General features: G+C 41.4%; 1 protein-coding gene across 1 annotated transcript in view; it reads right to left on the bottom strand.

Annotated features, from left to right (window-relative positions):
• Positions 1–1488: 1488 nt before the first annotated feature.
• egfra (epidermal growth factor receptor a (erythroblastic leukemia viral (v-erb-b) oncogene homolog, avian)) overlaps positions 1489–22148 on the bottom strand; it is a 46596-nt gene continuing 25936 nt past the window's right edge. The window contains exons 8-28 of the mRNA XM_080439374.1: positions 21435–21548; positions 20663–20789; positions 19487–19560; positions 19290–19377; positions 18964–19163; positions 18393–18525; positions 16372–16462; positions 15463–15620; positions 14632–14667; positions 14108–14252; positions 13519–13641; positions 11695–11793; positions 10408–10593; positions 8120–8275; positions 7673–7748; positions 6685–6831; positions 6487–6584; positions 6202–6369; positions 4464–4511; positions 4262–4355; positions 1489–3828 (exon numbers count right to left, since the gene is read on the bottom strand). Of these exons, the coding sequence (XP_080295500.1) occupies positions 3485–3828; positions 4262–4355; positions 4464–4511; positions 6202–6369; positions 6487–6584; positions 6685–6831; positions 7673–7748; positions 8120–8275; positions 10408–10593; positions 11695–11793; positions 13519–13641; positions 14108–14252; positions 14632–14667; positions 15463–15620; positions 16372–16462; positions 18393–18525; positions 18964–19163; positions 19290–19377; positions 19487–19560; positions 20663–20789; positions 21435–21548 (2705 nt within the window). The 3' untranslated portion in view covers positions 1489–3484. The remainder of the gene's footprint in view (positions 3829–4261; positions 4356–4463; positions 4512–6201; positions 6370–6486; positions 6585–6684; positions 6832–7672; positions 7749–8119; positions 8276–10407; positions 10594–11694; positions 11794–13518; positions 13642–14107; positions 14253–14631; positions 14668–15462; positions 15621–16371; positions 16463–18392; positions 18526–18963; positions 19164–19289; positions 19378–19486; positions 19561–20662; positions 20790–21434; positions 21549–22148) is intronic.

Raw genomic sequence — 22148 nt, 5'->3', positions numbered from 1 at the left:
TCTTCGTGGCTTTGTTATGGGCGGAGACAACCACCCCCGCCTCGATTAGTACCGCCTCCTGGTGCTGTAAAAGTATCAATGCAGCGATGTAGAAATACTCTGTTTACAAGTAAAAGTGTAGAATTCAAAATGTACTTGAATACAAGTACAAAAGTATTGGTATCAAAATATACGTACCACAAGTACCAAAAGTAGAAAGTAGTCCACTCAATATGCCGAATGTCACAAGTTTTCAAAAATAAAATGTAAAGATCTTTTGAAAATAGCAGATCTACAGATAGGCTATTATTAGATATAGATATTGTAGATTGTAGATAGGCTATTTTCAAATGATGAAAGGCTATTTTCAAATGATGATAGGCTATTTTCAAATGGCCAAAATATATATGGGCATGAATTAGATCATGTATTTTGTAATGATAATCAAAATCTACAAAGTAACTGGTGAAGTTTTCATGTAATTGTAGTGGAATAAAAGCACAATATTTGCCTCTGAGATGTAGTGGAGGAGAAGTAAAAGTATTGTAAATTGTAAATACAGAAGAAAGTAAAAAATGCCATTAATTAAGTGTTCCCAACAATCCATAATTTAGCTGGGGATCCCCCTTGAACCCCCTCAAGGACCCCTGGGGGACCCCCAGACCCTACTTTGAGAACCTCTGTTTTTCTGTGTGTTTGTTTTGCTGTATGAGTTGTTATAGCATGAGGCTTTTTGATTCTCATGTCCCTTTGTGCCCACTGACAAATAGCAATTGAATTTCCATTTGATTACATTTTAGCATAGTGCCAAATCACAAGTTGTCTCAAGAAACTTTCCATATAGAGCAGTGGCAAGGGAAAAACTCCCCTTTAACTGGAAGAAACCTCAAGCAGAACCAGGATCTGGGTGGGCGTCCATCTGCCTCGACTGTCTTGGGGTGGAAGAGAGAGAGAGGGACAGAAAGAGATAGCGTTAGAGAGACAGAGAGATAAGTAGGAAGACCAGTGGTGTAAAGTAACTAAGTACATTTACTCAAGTACTGTACTTAAGTACAATTTTAAGATACTTTTACTTTATTGGGTACTTTTCTATAAGTGAATTTCTCTTCCACAGAACAGTGCACTAAATGATCTGGTGACCTATGATGATATCGATGTTGTCAGATACAAGTCGGAGGTCAAGATATTCCACAGAAAATCTCAAGAAGCGGAAGTGTACGGGAGTCGTTATTACATTATGAGCCTTGGACCCCATTTTCCCATGGACCACCTGCAGGCCTAATTATGCCATGGACCACTATTAGTCCGTGGACTATTGGTTGAGAAACAGAGGGATGCAGACATGGGATGTATAGAAAGTATTACCAAAGCACTAATCTTAGTCCATATCCCAACCCAACGCAACAGTGGTAGTCAGAGTGGTGGTCCCTGGTTCACAATCAGTTGAAAACCCCTGCTTTACTGTATAAAATGTAGAATGTACGTTATTACAATGAGACATCAGTACGGTTCCATAAAAAACACATTTTATTCATATTCACTTTGGAATGACATAATTAAAATTCTGGAATAAGTGCATATTCATGTATAAAGTGTCAAAACCATGTACGGATAAGATAAATTACAGGTGACTATATTGTACACAGCATAATCACTCTTCTCTGTACATGTACCTGTGTAAAAATCTGAAAATGTAGGCTCACAAGTTGCTACGACAGTATATTCCTTTAAAACTAGGAAGGATATTTGTATTCAAAGTTAATGCTCTTGCAAGACTACAAGACTTTAAAGTAATGAGCAGATCTATAGATGTAGTGTTAACACTTAAAACTCTGTGAAAACAATAACAAGTACAGGACTGCATTTAAAAAAACAACAACAACATACAAAAAAGGAAAGGTCTCTTAATAATGATGCAAATACACTCTATCCCCAATAGCAGAAACCTCTCCAGCTATTTCCATAATATTCTGGAGCCATCAAAACACTTTAATGTTACTCTATGTAACACAATGTTATTAAAAAGGGAATACCACTAAAATGTATTTATTCAAATAGGTTAGGCGTATGGCTTAGGGCAGTCAAATGAGTATTAGTCAACAAAAAAAAACTTCTAAAGAACAGAAAACATTACATTTGTGGGCTCATGCAATGTTTTTTTAAACACACTTTGTGTTAAAATAAAATCAGACTCGGAAAGAGTTACATGTATCATAATGCCCAAAAATGCTGAGATATCATGCTGGATACTACAGTCACATTCTCAATTCCTTGAGAACAGTCACTTATTCAATTCCTTCTCATGGGAGGCTAAGTAATATAGGCTAAGCCTTCCCTAAACTCACTAATACACTTGAAATGGCTGAGAAATGTCTTGGATGCCTGTGTCTCTCTCCAACTACTACAGTAAGTTTGATATTAGTCATTGGCCTTCCCTATTCTTCCCTAATCTCACCAGTGTGGTCAAAATTTCGATAATATAAAAGAAAAAGAAAACATATTTAAAAGCGTTTGAGCAAGTGTGCTGACAAAAAATGTGTTATGTTTGCTTCTTTATATAGCTGTATATCTGTCTTCATACATCAGCAAACGTCTGGTTTCTGACTAAGGGAGTCAAGTGACTGTCCTAAGGCAGAGCAATATCATATTTAAAAGCAAACATCCAGTGGCATTCCCCTTTTTAATGAATCATACATTGCAACATTAAATATATTTTCTTATCCCACTGACTCCTCCTTCCGGAAGAGTGTCGTCGCGAAGTTCCCAACATTCCAGCCAGCATTGGACTCAGGAATGTTTCCCTTTCAGTCACTTGACCTCATCATGCAGACACGGAAGGTGTCCTGCAGCCCCGCATCTCTGAGCCTGCATTTATAGTGGAACTGTTGTGGAAACAGTTGTCAACCCTTTCTTACTGTTCACTGCTGTGTTTGTCTAAGTTCTAATTCTGACATCTACTGTACCTTAAATGATGTTTTGGATTGAGCTGCCACGTCCCCCGTCCCCCCCCCGATTTCCTTTCATCAAGACTTGGACACTTTTAAATCCTTTCATGTGATAGTAGCGTCCCCACATTGATACATTCATATCACAGCATTTTGTGCACAATGTTGAGAGTAATTCTCACTCTTTGACAGGGACTAGTGATATTTGGAGAGTATATCTTGAAGAGAAACTCCCAACTTCCATGGAGTATATCTCTTAGGTCTCACGTCTTCCAGCTTTCATCAAAGCGACGTCCTTCCCTTTTCCGTTTGATTTTGATATGGAAAAGGCCTGTGGAATGAGGCGAGCTTTGAGTGACAAGCACAACGACATGCAAACAATATGGAAAGCTGCACAGCATGTCAATTGACTCCTCAAGACCGGATACAACATAGAAAGCAGTTCATAGTACCACTATAGCTAACCCACCCCCAGCCAGTTTCTCAATGGTGCAGGAAACAGTCTCTGTATGTCTGTATGCATATCCTTCCATCCTAGGAGCTGGGGTCTTTGCTACACTTCAGTCTGGGCCCAGGTACTCTGCATTCTCCGCCGCTGGGACGTGTCCATTGGTGTGGGTCTTGAAGGTGGGAGTGAAGTCCTGCTGATAGTCGGGGTTGTCTATACTATTCTGGGGCTGGTATTTCTGAAGGCTGTGGACAGTTCCGTTGGAGATGGGCGATAGAACGGCAGGGGCATGGATCTCGTTCAGATACTCAGGGCCCGAGGTGTCATTCTTAAAACAGTTCAGGTACTCCGTCTCTGTGTCGTCCGAAGAGATGGTAGGCAGTATGCTGCGAGGTGGACCGGGCTGCTGATAGACAGGGTTCAGCATGTCTGACGTTCCGTTCTGGTTCATGTAGTCTGAAAAAACAAAACAATTACAGAAGCCAGTCAGCCAGCTGACAACAGATGCGATCCAGTAAAAGCCATAAGGGTAGTCAGAAACCATGGTAGAAGTCTTGGTGGTTGCACATAGCTCAAGGGGTTGGCATGGCACTTCTCTGACAGGGCTATGGTTGGTTTCTGACTGTGCATAAATGTTTTGGTACCATAAAACGTTTTGAATAAATGCAATCCCCAAATGGAAAATGCTCTTTAACAATGGAAGGTGTGCAGCAAGCACAACTATCAGAGATAAGTTACAGGATGATAACTGACATCCACTGCCCACTAGATGTCCCTCTCGCTCACTACATGAAATGGAAAGAAGTGGGCTCTATTGAGAATTACATCACTTGCAAGACTCAAATGAGTCAGCTGAGATTGAGGCCTGAAGAAGTTGAAGGATACTTGCCTGGAGCTGGCTGGAAGGCCTGGTCGAGATTTTTGTCTGTGGGATCAGGAATGTACCGAAGAACCACACTTCCTTCTCGCCCTGGGAATCCATTCTGTCAGGAATAAGATGGTATTAAGATGTATGTAACTCCAACACATAAAATGCTAGACACAAGAAGTTTCCTTGAATATTATATTGTACAAGATTAACATTATCTTACCGCTAAGCCATTTCTGCTGTGGCATGTTCCGATGCTACTGTTTAGGCTCTGCAACATAAAAGATACGAAACTTTCAATGATTTCTCTAGAAAGGCAGGTCAAATGGATTCACTGACACATGTCGAGCAGATCTCTATTCGTTATAACAGACAACTGTTGTTATGTACTTTTGTTTTCGTCTTTTGTCATGACTTTGTACATGTGCACAGACCAAAGAAACCAAGCGAGCAAAGGAAACAAGAGTGACAGCTGTGGCAATGCAATTACTTTGAACAAGAGCAGGAAACTGAACACGCTGAGTAGGCAGCCATCTGTAAAACTCTGCAGCACCGCAGAACACTGTACTCTCTCACAATGGTATTAGAAAAACAGGCTCATTCTGAGCTACGCCCCCTTTCTGTGCAGCGACTTTATAACAAGTAATTCTGCCTGCAAAGGTAATCAAACTTGAAAGTCTCTATGGCCTAAGCAGGCTTTCAGCGACAGGCATGGAGCCCAGATAGAAATGCCGGACCTACACTTGGCCTTCACCAAACCTGAAGTGAAATGGAGGATGTGATTTTTCCTCATCTCGATAGCGTATTAATCATCAAAAGGCCCCTGGGAGGAAAACGTGGGAGACGGAGGGGAAGATGATGGGGGGTTGGCAAGATGAAGAAGATGAAGCCATGATGGTGAGAGTTTAACTGGATGGGGGCGACAGGGGTCACTCTGTCTGTTTCAGGCCAGCTAAGACTTCAGCCTAAGTTATACTCCATGCACGACACTGTCACTTGCTGACGGGAACAGATTTTCAAGCTAATAATGCGTCGTATCAGTTCTTGCCGGTAAGCAACACCGTCATACTACGGAGCATATGAGGCTTTCCACATACGTTGGACCTTCAATTCAAGCCAATTAGTTTCCCCCTCTTCAACTTACGTAAGCCAGTGATCAATTTCACTATAGTGGCAAAAGGGAGCTGGCTCTAAACTAACCATGCATCAGCATGACAGCGAACCTACAGATAGGGTTGTTTGGTTCTAAGCCAATGTGTTCAGCTTCTGCGGTTGAGGAAGAAACTTAAATGCTGCAGACGAGCTAAAATGCCTCATTAAATGTCCAGCTTCAATCTAATGCAGCTGAATCTACACTATCTACACAGGCTGAGGCAGCAATAAAAGTTTGCCCATAAAAAGGAGTGATAAAATTGAGGTTGTGGTTCTGGACTCAGTACAACGATGTCATCTTGTGCACGTTTCCACTATAGGTTTCTGTGAAATCCATATGTGATTAAAATAAGTACCGGGCCATCGGTGCGACAGCTGGCAAATGTGCCCTGTCTGAGTGTCTCATAAACTAGGGGCTGTGGACTGGAATTTAGTTTACACAAAATTCCAAGTATGCTTTCTTCAGACTGAAATTAAAGGCCTAATCTGTGCGGCTCCTCCAGCTGAAACTCTGTTACTCCGTTTACATTGTGATTTATTGGATTTTGTTGTTTCTCTCTGAAATGCATTGCCAGTACATTTGACATACAGTCAAGATTGACAACCTGCGATTTGTGTGCATTTTTAGATTTCACTTTAATATGCCAGACCAGTATTTTGACTGATGGGTCAATCAAATCAAATCAAATACAACTATAAAAGATCTCACGTCAAACTACTGAAAGACATGTACCCAAGGGTCTACTATACTGTGTGGCCAAAAGAAATAGAAACTTTATTATTATTAGAGAACTTGTGCCGTAGCTTACCCCAGAGTGGAGAAGTGGAGTGCGGGAGGTGCTGGGGCTGTTAAAGAAGCCCTGCTGGGGCACCAGGTACTCATCTGCATCCACGGCATCCTCCATGTCCTCTCCGCTGATAAGGCTGCGGTACAGTTTGGCGTCTGAAGGACTCGGCAGGTGCATCCGGTCGTCGCCCTGGAACAGAAATACAGTAAGGTACCGCCTATATGGGACTGCATGAATCTAATCAAACAAAATAAGCTGTATGTTCTAGGGTGGACCGGTCGGTCTGCAGGCTGGCAAAAATGATACCTGAATGACGAGGTAACGGGAAGGATCTCGCGCCATCTTCGTGAACTCAGCCATCAGCTCCCGGAAACGAGGCCTGCTATCCGCATCGATCATCCAACCTTAGACATGACACAAATGTTATCCTACGTGTGGTCTACAAGTAGGAACACTCTATCTGGTACAGTATGTAGTGTTTCCACAGGCTTCCACCAAACTCACATTTCACCATAATCATGTAGACATCTATGGTACAGATGGGTGGCTGAGGCAGCCGCTCCCCTTTCTCAAGGACCCCGGCGATCTCACTGGCTGGAATACCGTCATAAGGCTTGCTCCCGAACGTCATTAGCTCCCAGACGGTCACACCTAAAGAAGGAGGCAATATGGTATAGCTCACTGCTGGTACTTTAAACTCCCAGCATGCCAGAATCCAAGGTGAGGACCTTGAACTCTAGCATAGAAAAAAAATTACAAAGCGACAGAAACGTAGGTTTCCGAAATATCCCACAATATCAACATGGCTGAAGCTGACGAGTTGGCCCAGCCTGAAGGAGTGGGAGTTGGCAGGATATTCTTCTGCATCGGAGCAACTGAAAAGGGAAGAGGCCTGTCATGCTGCCAGGACCTGCTTGATGTGTTTGCCTTGTTGAGCGGAAGGTATGATCAAACCCCAGGGAAAAGAAGAAAAAGGTTTTGGAGGCTGGCCCACAGACAGGAGCTGTGTGTGGTTGTGTGTTTCTGTGTGTGAGACTAATTAAGGTATTATTGTACTGTACATGTGTGTTTCTGAATTGGAAGTATTGTTTATGTGAGCTTCTGAAGTGATATTTCCCACCTGAGATTTGCTTTTGTGTAGGTTGTCTAGAACTTGTGTCTTAAAATCCCAGATGCTAGTAAAATGCTATTCCTACTCCCCCGTGTGGACTTCATTTTGATGACTGTGGTATGACTGGATCCAACAACAATATTTTTTTGTATCTGAAGTTACAAAACATTAAAAGGACTCCCGCACTTTTCCTTCGTCACATGCTGTTAAAGCACTTTAACGAAAATAAATATTTCTCCAACGCACCTGTCACCAAGTGCACTCTGGGTGCAAAGGCCTGACTGTTCGACATTTGTGACATTGAGCAAGCTTTCAAGTGCATTCTGGTACATAGTGTATGGTGACAATAAGAACAAAACATGCAAGACTTTTGTCACTTACCATAGCTCCATACGTCACTCTGGTGTGTGTATGTCCTGTTCAGGATAGATTCAAGTGCCATCCATTTTATTGGTACCTGTGCAAAGGGAAGATTTATGAGCTATACAGTTGAGATTGTTCAATAACACCCTCGCCCAAATGTATCTAAAAGCTGCGCTATGTTAAGACAGAATTGCCTGCAGTAGACAATGAAAGCTTGTAAGGAGAATGAAATTGCCTACTTTGAAATGGGATGCTTGATAAATTAGCCAAATGAAAATAAACTATGCAAATCACATTACTCACAGAACATCTAATCTAAATTAAAACCAGCGATGTAGTGATAATAATGTAATGACTGTAATGTAATAATAAACACAGTTTTAAGCCATGGAGCAAATTTGATTCCTTTACAGTAAGTCCTCTTTATAAATACATGCACAGTATCCTTTGCTTTGTCCAACCAACCTTTCCTCCATCTGCATGATACACCTTCTCATCTGCATTGAGGAGCTTGGCCAGACCAAAGTCAGTGATCTTCACATGTTGAGGAGTCTTCACCAGGACATTCCTGGCTGCCAAGTCACGGTGGACCAGGTGGCGCTCCTCCAGGTAGTTCATACCCTGATGTCAAACAAAGGTGAAATTGCAAATTAACAGACGGGCACGGTGCTTGTGTTCAGTGGCCCGTGAATCAGGCTGGACTCTGCTGTGGAGTCACTTCTTGCGACTCATGTAAGTCAGATCTGAAAAGGCACTTTAAAAGCCCTGGTTTCTGTCAGAAGAGACCTCATGTTGTTTCTTGATTAGTCCTTTCTAGTGATTACATATCCTGGGTCTGCACTGCATTCCATTGTTCAGTAGCTTCAAAGTTGACTGAAACGCCTACTGTCAGGGCTTAATTTGTGCCTGGAAATCTAGAAGGTGCTCCGTCACCTCAAATGCACATGCAATACGTTTTTATTTTAGGCTAGTTATTATTAATTCAACCTTCACATGTTCCCTCAATTCAATGGAAAAGGACCGTGGATGAAATTAAACCAAGTTACGTTCGTAAATCGGCACAATTTAAAGGGATAGTTCAACCAAACAATTACTTATTTTCTATCAATTACACACCCCATGAAGCCTTAAATTCATGGAGATTGTTTTGTTTTTGTCGCATTCCTGAGCCAATAATTTGATGACGCTAAAGATGCTAATGTCTCCGTTACGAGACTCAAAGTTGACACTTTGAGTCTCCTACAGGAGCTGCCGCCGGTCATCAAATTATTGGCACAAAAAATCTCCATGAATTCAAGTCTCCATGGGGTGTGCAATAGATAGAAAAAAAGTCATTATTCCCTTGAAACACTTTTATTATTCGCTGTTAGAAGGCTGCGCAACTGCGCAAATCTGACTCCGCAAATCACGCAAAGGCCCCGCCCCCCCCTCATGTCAAAGTAGTTGTCAATGTTTACAACTTGATGAGAGGACATATGTAAATATCCTTATGGACCCCAAGAGAGAGAGAGAGAGTAAAGGCCTATTCATACTAGACGTAAGACCCTTAAGATTGATACCTGGAACGCATATGTGTCACTTTAGATGTCTTTGGCTATTCAAAAATAGCAGATATACAAGCTCATAGCGCGGCACCGAGTGCCGCGCTATGAACTTGTAGATCTGCTATTTTTTTTAAATCTTGAAAAAAAAATGTTTTGCTTTTTTTCCCAAAACTGTTATGATTTTGATTTTTTTTTAAGAATCGCCTCAGGTCTTAATGGGTTAAGTAAGCATAAGGAACGGAGGGGGAGACCAAAAAGAGGAGGGGGGATGGGGGGTTTGTCCGTCGATTATGTCATCCGTCAGGTTGAGGCCTAATCTGCAACCTGACGTACCTGACGTACGTTCACTGCTTCCCTCTGGAGCAGTGTATATCAACCCTGGCAAACGTCCCAATTTTGGGCCGGGGCTACTGCTGAGGTGTGCCGCGCCGTTTGAAGAAGGTTTGAAAAAATATCATTTTGATTTTTTTTTTTTTTTTTTTTTTTTTTACAATAATAATAATCAGGCATGCAAACAGCCCGAGGTGAAAAGGGTGACAACATGCTGTTTTTTTCGGGTCAGGTGTCACACTATTGCCCTATTTGGATTCAAAACGGCTAGTGGAAGCTGAAAAGCTACAAGTTTGCATGTCTGAATAATGCAAAAACAGAAATATTTGTTTGCATTTGCTTTTTTTCTCCCCCATATGATTTCATAATAAAAAAGTGTGTATCGTATCGAAGTTGTGTGCCCAATATCGTATCGTATCGTTTCATGAAATTAGTGTATCGGCACACCCCTAGTGTGTGTGTGTGTATATACATATAATTATATGTATATATATACCGTATATCTAGGTGTGCCCTGGGATCTTTTGGCGATGCCAGGTGTGCCTTGGCACAAAAAAGGTTGATAAACACTGCTCTGGAGGATGAATAGCCTCTTGGCCCTGATCACGCGCAAGAAACGTCTCAAACTATGAATGCACTGACGTAAAGAACGTACCAGTTCCTCACCCCCGACGTACGTCAATCCCCATCTCCGTCTAGTATGTACGCCACTTTAAGAGGGGGGGGGCATAACATTTAGTCGGATTCATGAACTCTGACACCTAATAATTTACAAATTAAGCACTGCGTGTATGTGGGAATAACTCAGGAACGAGACAGGATCGGAATATTGAAGCCCGGGTCACGCTACAACTGTGTAACGGTGAATGGTTCCATTACCTTGGCTATCTGCACACACCAGTTGAGCAGGTGCTGAGAGCCGATGTTGTCCTTGTTCTCCTTGACATAGTCCAGCAGGCAGCCATAGGGCATGAGCTGAGTGACCAACTGCACCGTGGAGGTCAGGCAGATCCCCAGCAGACGACACACATGGGGGTGTTCCACACTGGCCATCACATAAGCCTCCTGTGGTGGAGAACGACCGGAAGCGTCAACTACTGTAACTGACACACCTAACATCTAGGCCTCCCATAAACCCTTATAGTAACACAGTACTTTACAAGTATGTATCCAATGTAGAAATTAATTATTCACAAGCTGTTTTAATTGGTTAAATATTTATAAAACCCACAGACAGACTTAGCTACTTTCACTTTCAGAAAGTTAAACAAAAATTGCGAAACCAGCAGATCTTTAAGCTCACAACCCGTTGCAACTACTGTAGCTACTTTTGCGCAACAATCTTGTACAATGAAGTAGGCCATTCATTTATGAAAAAAATGAACAAGAACAAGTTTAACATGGTCATTTTGCTTATTTAACCAGCTTGCGTATTATGAATATTCACTTATACAGTGAGCTAATACTATCACAAAAGCTTCAATACTCTTTCTTTGTGTTGTAATGGACAACAGTTATTTTCAGAACACTACCATACTGTATACCAAACTCTTGTCTTCAGCGAGTTAATCTCATTTCCTTACAGCCCCATGTGAAGGTCACTGTCTAGAAACCTGACACATTACTCATTTAAGGGATAATAACTGGTCATTAGTTCCAAATAGACATGCATGTGCTATGAATTAGAGGAAACGCGACACTAAAGTAACATCTGGCTTGAAATAATTGCCATTCACAATATACCAACTCAATGGGATTATACCTGTATTTTACACAGAATATTGCACCTATTATAAGAGGTTTTTGTATGTTTTTTAGAATCCATGATTCCATAGAATCCAAAATTACAAATGTTTATTTTTAAAGATATTTTTGGATAGCACAAGAAAGAGGGAGAGAGAGATGGGAAGTGACACGCAGCAAAGGCCATCAGGCATTAGAGCCTATATGCGTGGTACTGTACAGTATGTGCCTTAAACACTAGGGCAATCGGCGCCCCACAAATTGTTCTATTGTACAGTACATCGACTGCAATTTCTCAACCATTTCTGCTCAAGTAAGATAAAGTAAGCAACTATTTACTTTAATTCCCACTGTCGGCAGTAGCTGCGACAGTGAGCTCACACTCAAAAGAATAACCCATACTGTATGAAACAATTAACTCACATCCAGTATCTCCTTGTTTGCTTTTGATGATGTGGCCTCTCGCAAAACCTTGATGGCCACAGGGATCTTCACGTCCTCTCCCTCTGGAACCCACAGCCCCTTCAGAATCAGAATCAGAATCAGCTCTATTGTCACATCACAGGTTTACAGAAGTAAAAAAAGTGGGTGAAATTAGTTTTTTTGTGCATAGTTCCCATCGTATCGTTATTTCCATAAATAAGAGAAAGGGTAGAAGGGGGGGGGAAGTGGGAAAGGAGATCAAACAAGAGAACAAAAAAAACGCACGCACGCACGCACACACACACACACACACACACACACACACACACACACACACACACACACACACACACACACACACACACACACACACACACACACACACACACACACACACACACACACACACACACACACACACACAAACACACAGTTTGTCATTTCATCAGCTACAGTATTATTAGTACTACGTACTTAAATCCAAATGTACCCATAAGCAGCTTTAAAATGACGTATTCCGCTCTTGCATGCAGGCATAAAGATGAGTCGTATACAGTACAAACACTGTTGTTGTTTTTTCCCCCTTTTCTCCAAATTGAGCTGTTATACAAATGTCCTATTTACCCCTCACATGTATAGCCCCTGTCACTGCTAACCCTACTGGTTTCACCAGTGAGGCATACACATGCGGAGGAACATGTTATCCTTCGTTCTGCCCACTGAACAGGCGCCCGACCAACCTGTGGGAGTTGCTGGTGCAGCGACAGAGAACACCCTCCTCAACTGACTAATTGTGTTAGTTGGAAAGCAGAGCCAAGCTTGAGACACCTTGGAGGATTTAAACCCCAATGTCCACAGTGGTGGGCAGGAAGCTTACCCCTGCACCACCAGAATGCCTTAAACCCAGTACTCTATATTCTACTAAATGTACCTAATCTGTATTGTACCATATTCATCTGTGCATTTTGTACCCTATTGTTTGCTATTCTGTTCCATTTCCTAGGCTTTGGCACAACCCAATACTAATCATTTTATGCTAATAAAGCTTACTCTGAACTCTGCAAACAGTCATAAGGATCCCCACACACACACAGTAATACGTAAACACACGCACACACGCACACACACACACACACACACACACACACACACACACACACACACACACACACACACACACACACAGAGTAATGCTGTGGTTTCCAAACTTTTTAGCTCAAGACCCAAAAGAAAGATTCTACGTTTTCCCGGGACCCAAACTAGTGAAACGTGGCGCGGAACGTGGCGCGAAGTGACACGTTGTGAGCTTGTATCTGCTATTTTCACTACTTCTTACTCCTTTTTTATTTATTTATAGAAATTATTATTATTATTATTTTATTTTTTAAAAGGTTGGAATTGTTTTTAATTCATGAAAAGTTGTGATTTGTTTAAACTTTTTAAAATCTTTTGAAATAATATAAATTATTTTAAATGTAGGAAACGAGGGGATATCTAAAATGTATAAAAAAAACATAAAAATGTATCCGCAACCCAAACATGGGTCCCGACCCACTGTTTGGGAAACTGTGCTGTAATGCGTAAACACATGCACATGCATGCACGTGCATGCACACGTGCGCCCACGCACACTACCACTGAAAGTGAGATTGGATTGACTGATGCATGATGTGGTGTGCTAGATATCTGACTTTTAATTGAAAAATGGACACCAGATGTAGATGTGGGATAGCATCGAGGGGTGTTGGTTCGCTGCTTCAGTGCAGCTCAGATGGGATGGGACTGTTCAGAACAAAGTGCTTAATATCGTCGACACGTAGTTACCTTGTAAACTGTACCGAAAGCCCCTGATCCCAGCACTTTGATCTTCTTAAACTCTGTCTCCTTCAGAATCCTCAGCAGAGCCTGATTGGGCGCCTCTCCGCTTGGGGTCAAAGGTTCAACCAACTGAAAAAAGATCAGCATGATTCTATCAAGTAACGGCAAGGCATTTTGGCAGTTTAATGGGACAGACATAGCATAATGTATTACAGAACCTGGTATACATATGGAATGGATTTTGAAGATTTCTGACAATATTGTCAAATCCTGGTTAGCGAGGTCGATTCTGCACTTATCTGGCCTAAATCTGAAATTTGTCTTTAGACCATGTCACCCCCAACGACAAAGTATTATCTTTATACCATTTTATGTGTGTTTTAATTTGTTCACATTTATTTCAATTGATGCTAGTTGTTTTTATTTATGTTTATTTTCTCCTTAAATTTTTAATCTACTGTTGTTTCTTTATTTTATCTTGCTATTGTAAAAGCATTTTGTAACCCTGTTTCAAAAAGCACTTTATAAATAAAGTTTATGGCCATGCATCCAAGCCAATAAAGACAACTCTCAATTGGTTTGTTCCTCTTCTCACCTCTCTCTCTTGGAGAAGCCTACGCATGGTCCTCTTCCTTTTTATGTGGCGTCGGCGTAGCAACACAAACACAGACAGGCCTGCAATGACGAGAGCCAGCAGGCCACCTACCACACCAGCCGCGATCATAGACAAGCCTGATTGGCTGAAAGACAAAAAGAGGTACTGATTGATACAGATATTACACAGTACACGTAAGCAGCAGACTTATCCACTTATGCCCTATATATTTGATTTTGTATATCAAATAGCAAACATAGCCGATCTTACAAGCCTGCAACCTGTAGCATAACAACACGTTGTGAGCTTGTAGATCGCCAATTCTCTTTTTACTTTCTTTTAAAATAGAAACATTTGTACATTTGCCAAAAAATAGGGATGCCACGTTAATGTAGTTAAATACACCGGAGTAGACTGTCTGATAGTTTATCATTTTGTCTCTTGCTCAAATTGAGATCTCTATCTAACTAAGCAATATCAGTCTACCCCTTAAGTACCATTAGTGACAGGAGTAATTTGCTCACTTTTTCTGGCAGCCTTTCAGTCCCGGGCCATTGCATCTGTAAACAAATGTGGTCACGGTCAGAAAATATGACTGGATGTTTGCATATTTTATCCAGGCGGTGAAATAGTAGCCTGGTAAACCCTCCCTCCGGAAATCTCATTTCTATTTGATTCCAGGAGTGAGTCTGGCCTTATCGCCCATTCTGCAATATTGGCTGTGGGCTGGAGTTGGGCGGGAGTAATACCGTTGACTGACAACCCCTTCAGCCAATGATAATTTTTCCCCTTCAGCCAATCAGCAGTTCACCAGTCTAATGTGACGCAACGGGACTTTTGAGACGGCGAATGCCCAAAATGGGTTGCCTTATTCGGATACATGGGTGTCACTGCCTGCCCCTACCGGTTCTCTAAAAATTAAAAATTAAATAGGCTTTGTCATGATTAATTGACCACATGTATGAAGTTAAACAACTAAATTCTATCCAAACGATATCTTATAAGTAAATTCCGTGCCTCAAAATAGAAGTTAGAGAGCTTTTAGAAGTAAAAAAATAGCGGAGATTATAGCGCACAAGAAAAAGATGGCTGCCGTTCGTGTTTTGGGCTCACTCGAACTCGCCACCTGATTGGCCAACGTAAGCTGTCAATCACAGAACAATGAGCGACGACGCTGATAGGCTCGGCCGTTTGGCACAGGTTTGGCATACACAGCCAATATTGCAGAATGGGCGATAAGGCCAGACTCACTCCTGGAATAGAAATGAGATTTCCGGAGGGAGGGTTTACCAGGCTAGTGAAATAGCACATGCTAGTATTATTAATGTGTTGGCTGAACGACACGCGCCGCTTACCCTTGGGTGCAGTTTTTATGGCACAGGTGGCACACATTCATCGGATCTGCGTATTTCCAGACGAGAGTGTCGCCTTCCCCCTGAACTCCTTTGGGACAACGTGACACACAAAACAATCCATCCTGGTAGTTGGCACACTTCGTGCAATTTCCAGGACCCTGAGAAGTAGAGACAGATATACAGACAGTTCTCCTGAGACCTTCACCACGTTAACAATATCAGACTGCATTATAGTGGTACAATTATAAATTGAATAATACATTAATTGTCTGTTTTTGAATTAAATAGTCATCAAATAATCAGTTTAGTTATATATAAATATTTCTATTATGTGCTTTATTACCTTATCTTTCTAAATGTATAGTCTAAATTAAACACATAGATTGATCAATCCACTAGGAACGGCATGGCTCCAATGTGGAACACAGACTTCATGTGGCTATTCTGTGACATCAGTCATCTACTGTATGACGTCGTCTATGACATATCTATGACGTATGACAAACTTGTTATAAAAGAATAAAACACTAAAACGATTTAGTGGAGGTACATCTGTGGCCTACTGACATTTGGCACATTTCTTTATCATCCTATCACTGATATGATATGTTTTGCTGCAATAAAATCGTAATAATTAAAAAAGAAATTTGGCACTGATCAGTCCAGCAATTTGTGAGATTCACTCCGGACATACAGACAAATATACAGTGACAGACAGAGCCTCTTCTAGGCGGCCCTACTGGATTAATCCTGCCGATTAAGCTCTTAAAACATGTTGCATTCGCTTTTCACCCAAAGCGTGTGGCAACAAATCCAGTGACCATAAACACTTCAGTTGTGTCAGTGTTTATGCAGACCAATAGACAATTGAGCATGCTGCTATTGTTTGTTTATAGTAGACACACGTACAGGAGCGTTGCAGGTCGCTGTTCCGTTGAGGGGCTGACACTCTGAGTTACACTCCATGCAGGTTCTATTCACTATCACCTCACGTGGCTCTCTGCAGAAAGAAAGAAAGAAAGAAAGAAAGAAAGAAAGAAAGAAAGAAAGAAAGAAAGAAAGAAAGAAAGAAAGAAAGAAAGAAAAAGAAACAAGACATGACTCAGTCATGTATACCAGCTTGCTTATTTCTCTCGCAGAATCTGGCAACACTGCTAGGCTAGAACGGACGCTACGCAACTCGTATGCAGAGGTGTAAAGTAACTATGTACATTTACTCAAGTACTGTTCTTAAATGTTGTCCTATATATTACTCTGTGTCATGGTGATTTCACTGCTAGGCCAGAACGGACGCTACGCAGCTTGTATGCAGAGGTGTAAAGTAACTAAGTACATTTACTCAAGTACTGTTCTTAGATTGTGTCCTATATATTACTCTGTGTCACGGTGATTTGAACCGACGGCAGGCGCGTGTAGTAGGCATAGAGGCGAGAGGCGTGTCTAGTGCCATAGCTTGGGAGGACGAGACCGCCCGTTCAGAGTATGGGAAAGTATCCCCATTGGCTTAAAGGACAGCCAATGATTGAAAACATGTCGTGAATATGTCGAACACATGTCGAACACATGGATGACTAGTAGGTCAGTCTCTTCTTAGACCAAAAAGAAAGAAAGAAAACATCTTTTAAAATTAACCACAAGAACCCTACCGTCCCTATTCTGGGCATTTCATAATAGGCGAACGTTCAGCAAAATTTGCCGATCTATAAGGTCACAATACGTTGCAAGATGTCTGGGGGACCCCGGTCAACTAAGCACTGTATACAAGGTAAGTGGTTAAACTTGACAGACTCTGGTATTGCTGGCAAAAATACAGATGGGTTTCTGTTAGGTTTGTGCGGTCACTGTATTGTATGTTGTGTGTAGTGTATTTGCGTCTAGGTGGGCTGCCTGAATTTACCTCCCGGATCAATAAATCAATCTTATCTGATGTGATGATATTGATTGCCGCGTCAAGTAAATGGTGCATTTATATAGCGCTTTTATCCAAAGCGCTTTACATTGATCGTGCCATTCACCCATTCACACACCAATGGCAGAGGAAACCATCCAAGGCACCAACCTGCTCATCGGGAGCAATTAGGGGTTCAGCGTCTTGCACAAGGACACTTCGACACTAACTCTGGGGGAGCGCCCCAGCCCGGGATCGAACTGGGGACCTTGCGGTATCCAGTTCACTCTACCCGGCCACTCTACCCCTGAGCCCTCAAGGTACTGACTGTTTTATGTGCTACAGTATATATGTGATCTATGTGCCCATTTTACATGCCTTTTATATGTGCTTTTTAATGTTGATATATTAACATTTTTATTCGCTCTTATTTTTAATATTTTTTAACATTTTTAACTAGTTATGCTTTTCACCTTTTAACATGCCCAGGAACACATTCTGCTCTATATGTAAAGAGTCTTGAGACAACTTGCTGTGATGTTGTGACTTGTTGTGAGACAACTTGTTGTGACAACTTGTTGTCGTACGCTGAAATATATAGGGCTTGAGTGGTTAATTAATGTGCATTGTTCCTGCTAAAATAATACATTAAATGAAAGGTTACATTTGAAGTGAAATCTTTGATCCCTCTTTTTGAGGGCAGACGTTAAAGTGTAAGCATGGCAACATTCAATGTTTGACAGAGATCTCCTAAGATAAACAGTTGGGACTGTGTGTGCCATTTCTACTCTGATGTTTGTCTTCTCAAGACCGGGTTTAACTACAATATATTCACTAAGGCATGACTTCATGCCTTAGTAGGACCCGCAAACTCTCTATCTCAGCTGCTGTCATCAGCCGGAAACAGCCCACATGAAAACAGGCTTCTAAGGAGTTAACTGTAAACACATATCATGCGATCAGACTGTTTATTTGTCTACAATGACGAGAATTGCCTTTTCTAATCTTTACAAAGGGAGTGAAACACGGATTCCTTCCTCACCCCTCCAGGATGTTGCAGGAGTCAACACAGCTCCCATCTCGGCTGTAGTCTTTGCAGGCTAAACACATGGCGGGGCCAGGGCCCCAGCAGCCATCCTTGGTGCACTTCCTGTCACACGTCTTGTTCTGCTCAGCTGCAAACAAACACATACACAACCTTACATACACAACATTTATGAGCTCATGTTTGAGTAGGATTAAATCTGGCTTCTGCAATGATCTGTGGTCACACAACAAGGGCTGTCCCCTCATAGTCAAATAATCGATTATTAAATCGCTTTGGTCTTAGTCGACCAAGACTTGAAAACGATGAGCGCATCTCTTGTAAACTCTAGATATAACCAGTCTACAGGCCAATAGCCAGGAGCCATTATGAAATCAACATTGGAAATGTTCTGTTCAGTTCTGGTCTCTGCATGTTATTATGTGGCAAACACAATTTTAGAGATTTGTCGATTGAATTAACTAATTAATGAGTCCACAAATTCCTATTACTATTAGTCGAGTAAGAATTTATTTAGTGGAGGACATTCAACTGTGCGGTCTGTAAGAGATACTGTAATGTAACTTACTGCATCTCTGCAAATCTTCGTTTCCCTCCGCCTTGAAACCTTGGCTTTCTGACTTAAAGAGGGCTTTCCAGTGCTTTTTCTTGGTGTAGCAGAGGTTGCTGTTTTTAGTGATTAGCACATCCCCATCACTGATCTCTTTCAGTGAACGCAGTCCCAGGTGGCTGATGCCCAAAGTGACAATCGCCAGGCTATGGCTACCACTGTGATACACATAACATAACATAAGAGTATACCGATTACAGAGAATTTACCAATTAGTTGGATGACAGTCTGTTGGATATTGAATTGATTGTGCTTCCACAGGAGAGTTTCAACAGCGAGCCTACCGTTTGGTCCTCCCACGAATGACCTCCAGGTTCTCAAAGGGATTGAGTGAGTCCAGTGTCTTTGGCCAAGTCTGAATTAGTAGGAAGCCTGTGAGAAGGTACAATATTTTAGGGGGATTACAAAACTACTGTGTGAATTAAAAATAATGCAAGCAAATAGAAATAAAATAGATCATTCAGGAATTGTTCAATCTTACCTGTAATTTCTCTAACTGTCTTAAACACATCCAACTGGGCAGGGTCCATCTTTGGTGTCTTCGTATAATGGTCCCTGTAAAAAAAAAGTATATGAGTATATGACATAATATTGACATCTAGTGACTTAAGGAAGCAACAACCGTCTTTCGACAAGCTTTTAACTGTCTGGTAGCAGTGGGCTTGCAGAGAGGAGATAGAGCTTTCTGGTTGGCTGATATAGGGACCCTTTCTAAAATTCAGACAAAATATTTTATCTGAATACAGCGCATATCCATGGTATAGCTACTGTATATTAATTACTACAGCTGCATGTGTGCTCAAAATGCAGAACGTGGGACTGTGGCTCGTCTCATTCAAACACCAGCTGTCAGCTGTCATATTTTCTCTGAAACTAAACCAAGTGTATGCCATAATATCTTTAACTTATAAATATCATAAGCACTTACTCCTGCTTTTCTTTAAGGTGAAAAGGGTCTGTAAAATCACTGAAGCAACCGGTGCTCATTCTCCAACTATTTCATGGGACAATGGATTTACATGGAGGATATATTGGCCATTTTATCAATTGAAAATTATGATTATGATGATGAAACGTTGAATTACTTCGTGGATGCCAAGGCTCGTGTGGTGAGTAGCCTATTCTACAGTAGGCTATTTGAACAGAAATGACAGGTTTCCATTTTTTAATAATCATTCTAGCTATTTAATATTAAATTAATCAATAGCCTAGTTGAAGCTAAATTATATGGCCGTGTGCTCATTGCGCTTTATTGTTTTAATTAATGAAAGAATGATACACCAAAATAGTCTAAATACAGATATCCTTGTGCCCATGCCCTAAGCACCCTGCAGTGCAGTAGTTACTGTATCTTTATGATTTCTCAAATGATTTACTGTAAGCATGTACATGTGCTCATGTATTTGTTGTTGAAAAAGACATCAAGACGTTGGCTATTTTTTAGCACCATAGTAGCCGTCTGCCATTGTCGGCTCTCGGGTGCATTCAGCAACTTTTTTTTCACACCTTCCAACCGACTGATCTCCAGACTTCATTCGACTGCCAGCCAGTCGGTAGTAATCTGTAGTAGTAGTGTTTGGTGGAGAGCTAAATTTAGATCCCCAATAATCAGTCATAATGTCACCTGTAAAGCTTATGTACTATTGCTGCCACTCACCCATCAAATGATGTAGAGATGATAGCAATGTTCCCGTTGATGATGGTGCAGTTTCTAAAAGACTCAATGTTGGAGGCGTTGATAGACAGCGAGTGAATCAGTTTTCCCATTCCAAGCCCATTGCAAACTGGAACCCAATCAACAGCACAAACAAAATGGATATTGTCAACACAAGGAACATGTCTCATGTCTTTGACCTCATGAAGCTGTGCCAAGCCAAGCTCTGGATGCTTGGGAAAGTACAGGTGCAGAAACAAATAACAAGTATGGCCTATAAAATAGCCCTTAAAGCTGCAATCCGTACGTTTTTAGTGAATAAAACAAATTAATCTTTTGATTCATTTGAATGAATCTACTAATACATCTGCAGGCAGTGGTTGGAGGTGGTCTCCCTATACTCTTCCATTGAAAATTTAGACCCTGTGTTTTGGTGAGATCACTAGTGGTTGACAAGTGGTACTGTCTGAAGCTCAAAGCGTAATATCTCCCCATACCATGCGGGTACATTCCGTCTTACCTCAGCAGTGGACATTTCGGCCCTTGCCGGTGAGACCCGGGTTCAAATCCCAGAAAGGACATATATCTTACAGATTACAGCTTTATCGCTTTTCTCAGACAACCCATTGTGATAGCAAAGCTTGATACATTTTTTACCTAGTTGCGTGACTGTGTCGCACACCGAAAATAGCAGATCAACAAAATGCCGCCTTGTGAGCTTGAAGATCGGCTATTTTCGGTATAAGTGTAACTCAGGCTTAATGGTGACCCTTACCTTTTGGGCACAGTCCGTCACACTTTGTACACTTCCTGACCCCTCCCTCGTCCACCTCATAGGTGTTACCGCTGCATGTCCGCACACAGGCATGGTCCGTCACCACGTAATTGTCTGGGAGGAATCATAAAATCATAAAATATAAGCTGTTTACTTTAAATGCTTGAGCACATAAATTTTATCTGCATTTCTAAACATCTGAGTTGGTGTACAGCAGGAAGGTCACAATCAATCCAATTGTTAAACGTTATATTGCGGTGATATTATATTGCAGGTAATATAACACTGGGGAAACTGTGCAGTAGTCGGACAGGCTGAGTTAAATTGAAAGAGTACGGTTGTTGCATTAACACGCCACAAAACTCAATCATTTTCTTTTCCTTGTTTATCCAGTTTATAATTAAACTAAGAAGGATTGCCACGACTGAATGTCTAACAGCCCCGAGGGACAACCTGGGCACTTGTTCAGCATTCCACAATGTGCAAAATCCCATATTCATGCATGATAGGTTCCATATTGGGTGGGCGAAACCTTCTGGCATCCTTTCATTTCACTCGGCTGTCAAGACAACAGCACCAGTGCATGCCTTTATGTGTGGTAATAAATACATCAATAACTAGAAGCAGGGTTGCTTCCTGGTAAGGGCCAAGGATAAAAGTAAAAATAAAATGAAATGAAATGAAATGAAATGAAATGAAATGAAATGAAATAAA

Source organism: Gymnoscopelus braueri (assembly GCF_963280865.1).
Source record: "Gymnoscopelus braueri genome assembly, chromosome: 10".
In the NCBI taxonomy this organism is placed as follows: domain Eukaryota; kingdom Metazoa; phylum Chordata; class Actinopteri; order Myctophiformes; family Myctophidae; genus Gymnoscopelus; species Gymnoscopelus braueri.
This window is presented reverse-complemented; position numbering and strand designations above follow the sequence as displayed.